General features: G+C 39.4%; 1 protein-coding gene across 1 annotated transcript in view; it reads right to left on the bottom strand.

Annotated features, from left to right (window-relative positions):
- Positions 1 to 275: 275 nt before the first annotated feature.
- The window catches only part of TTBK2 (tau tubulin kinase 2), a gene marked incomplete at its 3' end in the record, with an annotated part of 48,535 nt that continues 36,761 nt past the window's right edge, over positions 276 to 12,049 (bottom strand). Inside the window, exons 8-12 of the mRNA XM_009877380.1 lie at positions 11,167 to 11,292; positions 5,178 to 5,335; positions 3,586 to 3,802; positions 1,983 to 2,194; positions 276 to 879 (exon numbers count right to left, since the gene is read on the bottom strand). Of these exons, the coding sequence (XP_009875682.1) occupies positions 276 to 879; positions 1,983 to 2,194; positions 3,586 to 3,802; positions 5,178 to 5,335; positions 11,167 to 11,292 (1,317 nt within the window). The remainder of the gene's footprint in view (positions 880 to 1,982; positions 2,195 to 3,585; positions 3,803 to 5,177; positions 5,336 to 11,166; positions 11,293 to 12,049) is intronic.

A 12,049-nucleotide genomic window follows, 5' to 3' on the forward strand; every position in this document is an offset into this window, starting at 1 on the left:
AAATTTCAAATTTTTTGTATTTTCTGTTCTTAATCGAGGCCAGTTCGTGGATTGTACCTGCAGAACTAATAGTCACTTCTTCCATGGGAGAATGTAAATACTCGTGTAACAGAACATGGAAGACAGTATACTGCTCCAGAATCGAGCACCCTATCTAATGCAACTAGGATTTTCTGCTACACCACTGCATTTTAGTCACTGCCTTTTCCCTTACTATCTTATCATATAATTCCAAATACTGAGAGCTTCAACGGAACAGAGACCATTTCTCTTACCGGAGTGAGAGCTCCTTCTGCTTGAGCTTCCATGGGACTTGTAGGGGTGGCTGCAAGAAGCTGTCCTGCAGCTCCAGACAGAAGTTCCAATTTATCCGTAAGCTGTTCGGAAGCAGGAGGATGACACTCTGTGGCTAAAACAAACTCCACCCCAGAGGCTTGGTTCTGGACATGGGCGCCGTTCACTCCCCAACCACCCTGTCTGAGCTGCTCTTCTTGAGGTGACTCCTCTAGAACATGCAGTACCTCCGGCTCTTCATCTGAGGGACTTCCAGTCACTTTGTGCCCTAAAGCTTCATTTGTCCTGAAGTCCTGCAAGTCCCGTTCCTTATCTATTATCACCCACTCCTTAGAATCAACTTCCTGCCTGCAGGAGCTTAAGTTGACAGCTACAAATCCATTGCTAATAACACCATCCACATGTTCTGGAGAATCAGCTGACGCAGGCTTTGAAGCATCTGGAAGATACTCTTCATCATAGTGCCAAACATGGTCCGTGCGGGCAGTCGCAGGAGCAGGAACGGGTGTTTTCTGAGGAAGAGGAGGAACAGCAGCAACAGGAGTCTCCTTCGCAGCATTCAAGTCTTTCTGCATCTTCTCCAAACTTAAGAAAAGAAGTCAATACCGGAATTAGTTAAGATTTAATTAAATAACGTAAGCTATGTTTGATTTTTTTCAGCAGAGAAAAACTAGATTTATATTAAAAATTGCTGTCATATTTTAGAATTATCTACAACGGTTGAAAGACCCGCAGTTTGAGACAACTCTGATGTCAAGTAAAAACAGGCAGAGAGTATTAGAAGCTTGCACATATTGTAAGTGTAATTGTAACGTACCATATTGTATTGTAAATGTAATTATTGAAAAGGAGAATAGTGAGTGGACACCAGCTCAGTGGTGAAGCTACCACCAGAGGTACACTGTACTTAATTTATCCCACAAAGCAGAGACTTCAAAGCAGAACAAAAGAATCGGATGTCCCCAACAGCAGTCTGCAGATGCTTTCAAGAAAAATGTTATTGTTTTGACTGATTCCTTATTTATGCACTGCATAACTTGCTTCATCGAGTAAATTCAAATTCCTAAACTGCCTTTTAAATGAAGGATTTTGCCACTGTTAGCATCTCAGTTATCTTTGGCAAACTGATGGAATCTGTTCTCATACATCTGTCCTTTCTCCACCTTCAAATTCCATTTTAAGTCCGCAGTCCTGAATCAAGATTTTTTTATGGTTGTGAAACAGCTCTGGGCATACCTAAACCTGCTGCATGTAGGTAGATATCTGGCTTTAAAACTCACTTGTAAACTGTCCTCCTCATGTCATATAATCTAATCTCATGCTACCTCTACTGAGCACCTGATATCATCACTCTTACTTAGGATGAACTGTACTGACTGTCAAGAGTACCTCACTAAAGAAAAAGGCAATAAACAGAACGATGACACTGCTAGGTCTTGAAGTAAAGAATTCTCAAGTGTGGAAGTCTAACTTTAAAAAAAGATTAGTGCAAGTATACAGTTAAAGAAGATGCTAAGTGGTGAATTCCATTAATTGAGCAGTATTATGAACACAGGCTTATACAAGCTACAGCAAAATACTAACTCAGCAGCTCCATTATAGGTTTTCACATGGCAGAGGCAAGAAGATAGTATCTTAACCACACATCCTGACAAGATCGAAGCGTAAGAATAAAGTAATTTCTTTACCAGGTCTCAAGAAATTTATCAGTGTCTGGCTTTGACTCCAACGTCAGACGCTTCTCCAGTTCAAAGCTGTGAATTGAACGTAACTTTCGCACCAGTGGGGCTTCTCTGTCCAGCTGGGTGGTCTCGGAGCGAACACGAATTGGAGAACCGAGACTCGGTGCATTAAGCATGCCATTCACCGGCCCATGGCTGTTTTCTTCCTCTGTGGCAGCCTGTGCAAAATGTAAAGTAAAAAAAAATAACTCACTAGGAGCAGCAAAACAAAGGAAGACAAGATACTACGTGGTCAATACCACCCAGGTTTGGAGCCTGTGATAAGGCAATTTGTAGCTGGAATGGTCCTTAAGTTGATGCCATAGTTAAGGTAGTGTAGATGTGGTCTTCACACACCTACAGCGGACAAAACACTAGTAATATACTAGTTCTGGGTAGGTCTCAGAACAGGAGTCTCAAAACCCAGCAATACACTTAAATTTACTGTGATATTTCACATCCATCTCTGAAATTTTCTGTAATAATAGTCTAAAACCCAGCACTCAGTAGCAGCTTCAGTTTGCTTTGCAATCAAGTGGTCTTATTAAAGAGAAGTTAGCTTCCAAGCTGTCTTTATGGTTCTCTTCAGCATATAACCGTTAAACATTAAGCCTACTACATATTTCTGTGACTTAGAACTATATTTTAGTCTAACTGCATTTCAACTTGTGTACTGACTAGACTGGGAAATTATGATCATCCTTAATTTCAAGAGGTATAACTAATAGAATTTGCCATTGTTTAAACCAGAACAATCTCTTTTCTCCCTCTTTGGTTATAAAAAAAAACAACAACAAACAAATAAACACATTTGAAAACAGGCATCATGCCTTATTCTTTCCCACAATACATTTTTTTCTCCTCTGAACAAGAAGTAACAGCCTCAAAACTAGACAGGTCTCCTAAGAACATTTTAATGTCGGATCCCTCATCATGTACAAAATATTATTATAGCAAGAAACAGGGGTACATTTGTCTGAGTATGAAATGTGATTGTGAGCAAGGGAGACAGGAACCACTTTTCAGAGATCACTTTTCAAAACTAAGCAGCACTCTCTTCTAAAGACTAGCCCGTGAACTTCTTTGGATCAGAACAAACATATCATGTCTTAAAGAGACAAAAACACCAAGCGAATTAAATGGATACTGCCAATCATGCTGCCAATCTGTCAACTGAAGAACAACATCAAATTGCTTTTTGTATATGCAGTACCTAACCTCTGCCCAAGCATGATGCAGGAAATTTGCCTTGATTTCATTCAGGGAGGAAGAGCAAAATTCCGTCTGAAGAACATGAATATGAACGAACTGCAAAGAATTTCAAATTATCAGTAATCTACTGTTCATCATAAAGACCTGATAAAGTGGCACAAGGCCCAAATTCTTATCTGCTTGTTCCAGTACACAAATTGCTCTAAGAAAATGTGTTAGCTCTACCATAAATCTTGTTTTCTTTCATCCTTCTGGCTAAACAATATCAGCCAGACTGCACTATTAATTATATCTTATGTGCACTCTGATGACAGGAAACTGTTCAAAGATGGTCTACACAATGCAAATTTGCAAGTACCTTACAGATCCCTAGTTTTATTTTGTTTCTGTTTGCATCCATTTCTTCCCAAACGTCTTTTTCCTGAGGACGCTGATGTCCAGGGGATCCAGGCAGTTTCTCTGGTGAGACACCAACTGGAATTCCATTCTCTCCATCACTGAGCTGTTCATCAGGGAACACCTCATCCGTGTTTTCTCGCAGCAGATCTCCTGGGATAGGAGTGGCATTGGCAATTCTACAAAAATAGTTTAAAAAAATTGAGTAAAAATTTTGAGACTCTAATAATGCTTCTCAAAATTATTTTCTACTCTAAATTATTTTCTATTCTATTAAAAGAAAGAGGCAAGCAAATAATTACAAGCAAAGTCATGTTTCTATAGAAAACTAAATTTATGCAAATTATTTAACTCCTACTTCTTGGCTTTCACAATTTATGTTTCTTTAATTTAGGCACATAAGTTGTAAATCAAAAAACTATCACTTAAAAGCCGGTTTTTTGAATGTTTTCAAAGCAACTTTTGAGAAAAATTGTTAGAGATCATGTCCTGCTCCTGAGTCTTCTACACATATTTCTCTGTTAAAAAACCAAAACTAATGGCAACTTTCATAATATAGTTTACTTTTCCCCAAAATTCAATAGAACAAAAAAAACATACTATGTGAGGAAGAGAGATCGCTCAGCAAACCAAATGTAGTTTTAATCACTATTCTTATCAAAGTGCTATTTTGGTCCAATTACTGGTAATAAAACCATAAGCATAATGCTAACAAGGCATTATATTTTATTTAAAGTTCTGTAGTCCCATTAATTTAGGTCTAAAGAGGGCTAAGGCTTAGCTCAGTATCTGAAACGGAAGCAATGCTATTTCTAAAACATAAATGGTTGGAATATCGATTAAAAAACACTTCTTTATAGGCACCAAAATTAACTGCAGGCAAGTCAATGAAATTCTGGTGGTTTTCAGTCTCACTACACCGTCAAAACTCTCACATCACAACCTTGGCGACTTTCAGATAAAAAGTCGATGTACTCAAGGCCTAGAATGGGTACAAAGGCTTTCCTCTCATCCACAAACACCTCTTACCTTCTCCAATCCCCCGAGATTATTATTATGGGCATTATTAAATATCACATTTTGTCCAACTTACTTAATTACAAAAGGTCTCACGGACCACTTTAAATATTATTTTAAACATGAGCAAAATCTATTTCCAAATGTCCTACAGAGATCCATTCATTTTTCAAAGTTAAGGGAATTGCAACTTGTAGTTTATTCCAAGCAAGAAAACAATGGGATTATTTCCAGGCAGTTAAGGTCGGGATGCATCACTTAGTTTTGCAGAATATGATTTAGCAAAGGATGGACTAGCAAATTTAAATGCAATTTCCTGAGCTACTATTTGTCATTGCTATAAATTTAGAACTGCAGTGCTGATCTTTCAGGACAGTATAAACAGGAACCCTAAAAACCGAAATGCTTCAAATGTTCCCAAATCTCCATTCCTCTATTTACCTGACATCCTACAGAAAAACAACCCCTAAATTACCTAATTATTTCCCTTTGGTACTCTGCGGCTGCTTTTTAGTTGACCACAGTGTGTTTACATACCCAATTGCAGCTGGAGTCAGACGAGTGTGCAACTGAGGTGTGGTTGAAGTTGTCGTTGTTGTCAGAGAGCCATCAGTTCCACTCTTTTCCCAGTCAAAAGGGTCACTTTCAATAACCCCGAACGTTTTCATGCTGTTGTCAAACACAGACATGAGAAGCTAAAAATTAAGAAAAAAGAAAAAATAAGCTTCATTCTTTCCTAGGAGGCCAAGCAATTGAGAAATATCCTCCTATAATATTTCAATAATTCTCTTTTTTAAGGTTTTGACCGACGACAATTTTCTAGAAAGAGAAAACAGTTCTTTATACCAAGTATTTCTCACTTTCCATGCTTTCAAAGTCAAGATATGCAAAATTCTGTTTTATTTCTTAAAAGAACACCAAATCAACACATTTGTGTTTTTTCAGTAAAGAGAGGTAAAGACACACCAGAGGCTTCCATAGAAAAACAGAAACACACACACAGAGGCTTGACTACACTTCTGCACAACAGCCTCCAACAGCTCTCCAGCAGAAGAAACTGGAATACATTCCATAACATCATTAGAAACCAAGGACACAAACGAGGAGTACATAGGGAAGGATACTGATCTGCTAATTAACACGTATCTATAATTCTGAACTGTGGATCATTTACTTTATCTAATGCTGACTTCCACCCTGTAGAAATGTCACATTGGAAGCCTTGCACCCTGATTTTATGCTACAAAAAAGCACCTAGAACAATTTGTGCCCATGACAGAGCAAGAAATTGTACTTTCTTACCACTCTGTGTGAAGAAAACCTTTGTCTCATACTCGTCACATTATCACTTATTAAGTTTTCCAAAATTCCATCTTTTCCCTAAAAGATAAAACTCTAGTTTCCATTCTTTCTTCCAGTCTAAGGTCACTCTGTCTCATATATATTCTTCTTTATTCTCCTCTTCCTGTAAATCATCTCTCTGAAGCAATTTTTAAGGTCATTCTTTAAACTTTTATGCAATTTCTACTATAATGCAAAATACAAACTAAAATGCTTTATAATGTCAGGAGGCTGAGGCAACGTGTGCATAGCCACCAGAATAAAATAAAGATATCTGGCAGTGCCAAATCAAATGTGGATTCTGGACCTACGTCATGAACATTTTAGACTGTAAACTCTTCAAAGCAGGGATCTTGACCATGTACATTCTCATTCAGTGCTGAACCATAAATATGAACAAAGAATGGTATGTTCCCATGAATAGCATTGCTATGACAAATACTAGTTAAGAGAGACCAGGGCTTAAGTGACCACGGAAAGTCAAGCATTTTCTCACCTCTCTAAATAAAACCACCTTGCTCTGGTGTAAAGCACGTGAGCAGGACGGTGTTGGGAGGCTCACGTTGCAGCTACACAACTGCAAAAGTTCCGTGAGCAACCAGAGGACTGGAAATTATTGGGCTCTTTCTATCATGGAGAAACTCCATCCTGGTATCACATAAATCCCTGTGTGCATGCACTGTGTTAGACAGAAGTAGACAACAGAAAAAGGCTTTGCAAAAATATGCCAGTGTATGTTTTCTCATTCAGGACACATAGTGAAAATAAGATATATTTACCAGTCTGCAATCAAGCTTTTTCTATGCAACATGAAAATTTCTGCAATCAGTAATTTTTACCGTAGAAGGAAATAAATCTGATTCATCTATCATCTGCCATATACCGAGGCACCCAAAACACTCAAAACTTGCTTAATCATTTTCCTCACTTAATTGTGAACTGCAGGATAAATTTCATGGAAATTTGTAATAGAAAAGGAAAACAGCTAAGCTATTCTTGAGGAACACCGAGCATTTTGCGTATTCATAACAACATTTTTTTACATATAAATTTTTGAATAAAAAATAATTTATTTTTGCAAATGTGCAGAAGAACATACCAGTACATTTACAGAAAGACAGTTAGAGGAAATTAGTTAACCCCTGAGAGTTTCAGTTCTTATTTCAAATCTTAAATATCTCAAATTCCCTGTTTAATCTTCCCAAGTGAAGCACAGGAATTGCTATTATCGAAGTTACAATTTCAGTATTAGTTGGGATGATTTATTTATTCAGTTGAACCAATTCAGCTTGCACACCAGCAGACAACTATTCCTTCTGGTTTTACAGAGGTAGAGAGCTGAACAAAAGCAGAGAGGCAGACAAGTAACGGAAGGGGGAAGCCAACAGAAAACTGTGTTTGTGGGAGCCACAGGAACAACTTCTCATGGTGTGATGCACGATCCATTCAACTTCTCTCACAGTTCAAGACTGAAAAAATGCTCAGCCTCTATCTCACTGCTCTTCCTGAGCATTTATCTGCTGCTTTTCCCATACTTGTATAGAACAAAGTTCTGCCTTTTGAGTTTTATTTATTGTTAAATCACAGGTCAATGCTGAGTGAATAAGAAGCATATTCTACAGCATGTCCTCTCAGCACCTCTCACCGGATCACCGAGCTGAGGCTGTCCATTTCAGCAGGCAATATTCTCTTTAAATAAAGAAAAATTACTAGTTGTCTGGTGATCTCTTCAGGCAATACTTCAGGCTTAAAACCCCATCCACCATGGCTTCTTGTATATACAGCTCCAGCTGTATATATAGTAGGTGCTGAGTTTCTATTATTGAGAAAAAAATCTGGTCAATTTAATAAGGAGTACCCACTGGAGGCTACGATAGTCAGTGCCTGAGCTAAAACAGAACGAATTCCCTGTTCAGCTATTTTCTAACAGACTGCACTTTCTGAAGTTAACAGCAGGTTTTTGCAGGGCAGTCGCACCTCTGGGGAGGAGCAGACAGGCCAATTGACCCAAATCTGACCAATAAAGTATTCCATTCCATTCTATATATGTCGTATTCAGTATAAAGCTGAAGGATCACAAGGGTTAAAGCTCCATCCATTCTTCAATCTGTGAGTTTCTGAATCCAGTTCCCCTCAGCTGCTGCATCCAGCCTGGGACTTGCCTGGCGCCACCTGCTCTGCAGCACCAGTGGCGATTGCCATCAGGGGAGTTTTGATATTGGTTTTGTATATATTTGCATATATTTCATTATTTTCATTACTTTCTTACCTTCTCTTTTTATTGCTATTGTTTCATAAAAGCTGTTTCCGTTTTCTTTCCCCATCCATAAATCTCTCCCCCTTATTCCCTTCCCCTTTGGGAAGAGAGAAGGGTTAACAGAGAACATCCGTCATCACTCATCTAGTGGCCAGCCCAGTCCTAACCCTTGACAGATAAACTGGTCCCCAGCTCTGACATATTGCCTAAATAGTTTGAATTCTGGCTCCCTCAGTTGAGAGAATATCAGATCTTGAACTCTGAGAGCCTCAAAGGGCTGGAAAATAAAATTGACTGATCACATCATGTTGTTAATGAGTGCAATATAATATTGTGTCTTTTTTGAGTTTGTGCCAGAGTTCAGTGCTGTAATGCTGCCTCACCTGCCGTACGCGTTGTGTTACTGGTTACTTGGTGTTAGTGTTTAGCTGCGGTTTATCAGTGTTGCGGTGTTTAATACTCGTACTCTGTGAGGAACTCGGCAACGAACTTACCTGTGTGCCTCGGGCGCCGCACACTGGATTTTGTTACTAATTACACTTTCAGTTTTACCTTGGGAATTTAAGGCTTCTGCCTTTTATGACAAGGCGGTTCCACTAGGTTTTGAGGATTTTGGACACAGTTATTACTATCTAAATGTCATGGGTTTATCGTTGAATTTATTGATTCTCCTGGATGTGTGGTGTCAGATTACATATTGGTGCAGGCACAGGTTTTATGCTGCTTCAGCAACAGGTGCTGCTGCTACTCAGACCCCACGAGCTCTTACCACACACATTGCAGCTACTTGGACTCCATGAACCCCTTCTGTGAGCACTGCCACTACTTAAACTCCAACCACAAGCACCGCAGCTACCCAAACTCCAACAACAAGCAGTGCTGTTACTCAGACTCTGAGCATGAGCACCGTAGCTGCACTGCAGCCAGGGATAATGAAGGACGATCTGGGAGGGGACCCTTCTCAAGCAGAACCATCAGAGGAGGAGAAACTGGAACGAGAGGTGAAGGGCGATGCCCTTGTGACCGGAAAAAAACCTGAAAAAGTCAGATTGCCCAGTGACGGATGATGAAGATGCAGGAGAGGGTCCTTCTAAAGCAAAACCATTGTAAGTCAGAACCAGAGGTAGTTGTCCAGTCTTTAGGAAGGAGTTGTAAAATGTGAGGAAGGACTGCAGCCGTCAGGAAGGTGAGCCACTCACGACCTGGTTGCTGATGCTGGGATAATGAGGCTGATAGCATCGACTTGGATGGCAAAGAACCCAGGCACTTGGGGTCCCTGTCCAAAAACGTAGGCATTGACAAGGTGCTTGTTAGAAAAAAAGAACACCACAAAACAGTCTCAGCCTCTGGAAATGAATCTTGTCAGCTGTAAAGAGCAGGCAGTCCTTCAAGGATGATACTAAACACTGCCCAAGCAAACAGACCACCATTGGAAAAATGTATTAATTACCTGAGAGAATTAGCTGTGTGACAAGTGATTTACAATGACTGGGAGGTAATTGTAGGTGCCAATGAAACACCTCAAGGGAATTCAACTCTAGGTGAGAACATTCGATTTAGAAATGTGCGATGCTAATTGCTACCTAATACAAACAGTGCTCAGTAAGTGTCCTTCAGGATAACACGGTGGTGACGACAGGAGCAAGCTTCATCGAGTGAAATCCAGTAACTTCCTCAAAGCGGATCTGCAATCCACGGGCACAAACTGAGACGAACTTCACACCATTCTTCCCACCCTGACAGACTGCTATGAGAGATGGAAACCTGCCATCACGAACAAAACGAACTTAATGACATTCCATACATAAATGGTATGGAATAAGGAGTGGAATGTCCAGGTTTGAGCTAAAACACAACCAGTTCTGTTCAGTGATTATAGTTTTCAGGGCAGTCTCTTCTAGGAGACCATATACTTTGAAGTTAATGCAAGGTTTTTGCAGTTTCTGAAAAAAAAAAAAAAGTGATAATGCCTGATGTTTATGGTTACAGCCAGGGATTGGGATGTAGAAAGACTCTGATACTTGCTCCTACAGTGACCAATGTCGCCAACAAATCTTGTGCCCCACACTGGGAGTGCTGGGAAGTAGAAAGATTTTTAAAAAGTAAAATATAGTGCCTCTGGGGAGGGGCAGAAAGGACAGGTGACCCAAACCTGACCAAAGTATTCCATTCTGTAGGTCATATTTGGTATAAAACTGAGGGGTTGCAAGAGGTAAAGCCTCTTCTTCAGTGCCCAGCGTCTGAGGAGGAATCCATCCATTCTTCAGTCCTGAACCATGAGTTCCTGAATCCAGTTCCCAAATCCAGCTCCTGAATCCAGTTCCCCTCAGAGGCTGAGTCCAGTCTGGGACTTCCTTGGCGCTGCCTGTTCTGCAGCACCAGTGGCGATTGCCATCGAGGGAGTTTTGATATTGGTTTTTTATATATTTGCATATATTTCATTATTTTCATTACTTTCTTACCAGTATTATCTTCTCTTTTTATTGTTATGGTTTCATTAAAGCTGTTTTAGTTTTCTTTTTCAATTCATAAGTCTCTCTCCCTTATTCCCTTTTCCCTTACCCTTTGGGAAGGGAGAGGGGTTAACAGAGAGTATCTGTCACCAGTCATCTAGTGGCCAGCCCAGCCCTAACCCTTAACAATAGGGTAGCATCCAGTCCTAACAGAATACGGACTGGATGCAGATGTCAGTTGCTTTTAGAAACTTAATTACCTTACTCTTCCCAAATGAAAAAAAAAACAAACCCTTTTCAAACCATGAAGTTTCTATGACAGTAGGAACTACAACAGTCCTTACAATAACTTTGTGGTGGCACAATCCATAATCCCTATCAAGACTACACAATGAAATCAAAGGAAACTGAATATGAAACAGCATAAAATTCTGCTATTTAAAAATCAGAAAGGAAAAATAGTAAAAATTTTTACCTGATAATCAGGCTTTGTAAAATAATCTAAATTAGAAATGTGATCCAGAAAGACGTTGAATTCTTGAGGAAGATGTTTCAACATAAGTCTGTGCTCGTACCTTTCTTTAATGGAGCCTACTTGCTCCTAGGAGTAAACAACACAACAAACATTAAATACCTTCATTCTCTGCTACCACACATTGATCTTGTATCTTACAGCCCTTCAACACACTACTGGCCAGAAAGATAAGTAAGTATGTTACACTGAATAATACTGAGGAAAGACATTCTACATCAGATAGCAAGAGAAGGGATCGCGTCATTGCTCTCAGCAGACATGCAAAATAACATTCAAACTTCAAATTTTCTCTTATGTTTGAATGCTGCCTGCTATCGAGTGCTGTCATTATACACCCCAACCCTTCAAAAGAAGTTAAAGGTTTGAACACCCTATCACATAACTTGAAGTTCAGTCACTTTTTGCTGTGTATTTGGTCATCACAGTGTGCTGCGTGAGATGAATAAATCCAGCTTAGTGTGAGTAAATCAGAAGCAATAAACTACATCAGAGTAACCTTATTTCAGACTAACTTCTTTTGAAGTTGAAAGAAGCAATGATTGGCTAATTAGAGAGAGATGCTGTCTCTCCACATACCTCACCTGCGATATATGATTAAAGGCACTACTGCATATCGATAGAGTCACTTTTGTTCACTAACAGGTGAGAAATGCCTGTTTACAAGTAATCAAAATAGATAAGAAATTCTAAATGGGTGATAGGTGAAATAAAAAAGTACTCAAATGAAAACAGGAAAATTACATAAGTGGCATATAAACACTTCTGCTTTTTAAAAGATCTGCACACTGGAAGCACAATCCACTTCCTGCCCTAGAAGAGTTCA

The sequence above is a fragment of the Apaloderma vittatum genome, unplaced genomic scaffold (assembly GCF_000703405.1).
Source record: "Apaloderma vittatum isolate BGI_N311 unplaced genomic scaffold, ASM70340v1 scaffold27769, whole genome shotgun sequence".
NCBI classification, from domain to species: Eukaryota; Metazoa; Chordata; class Aves; order Trogoniformes; family Trogonidae; genus Apaloderma; species Apaloderma vittatum.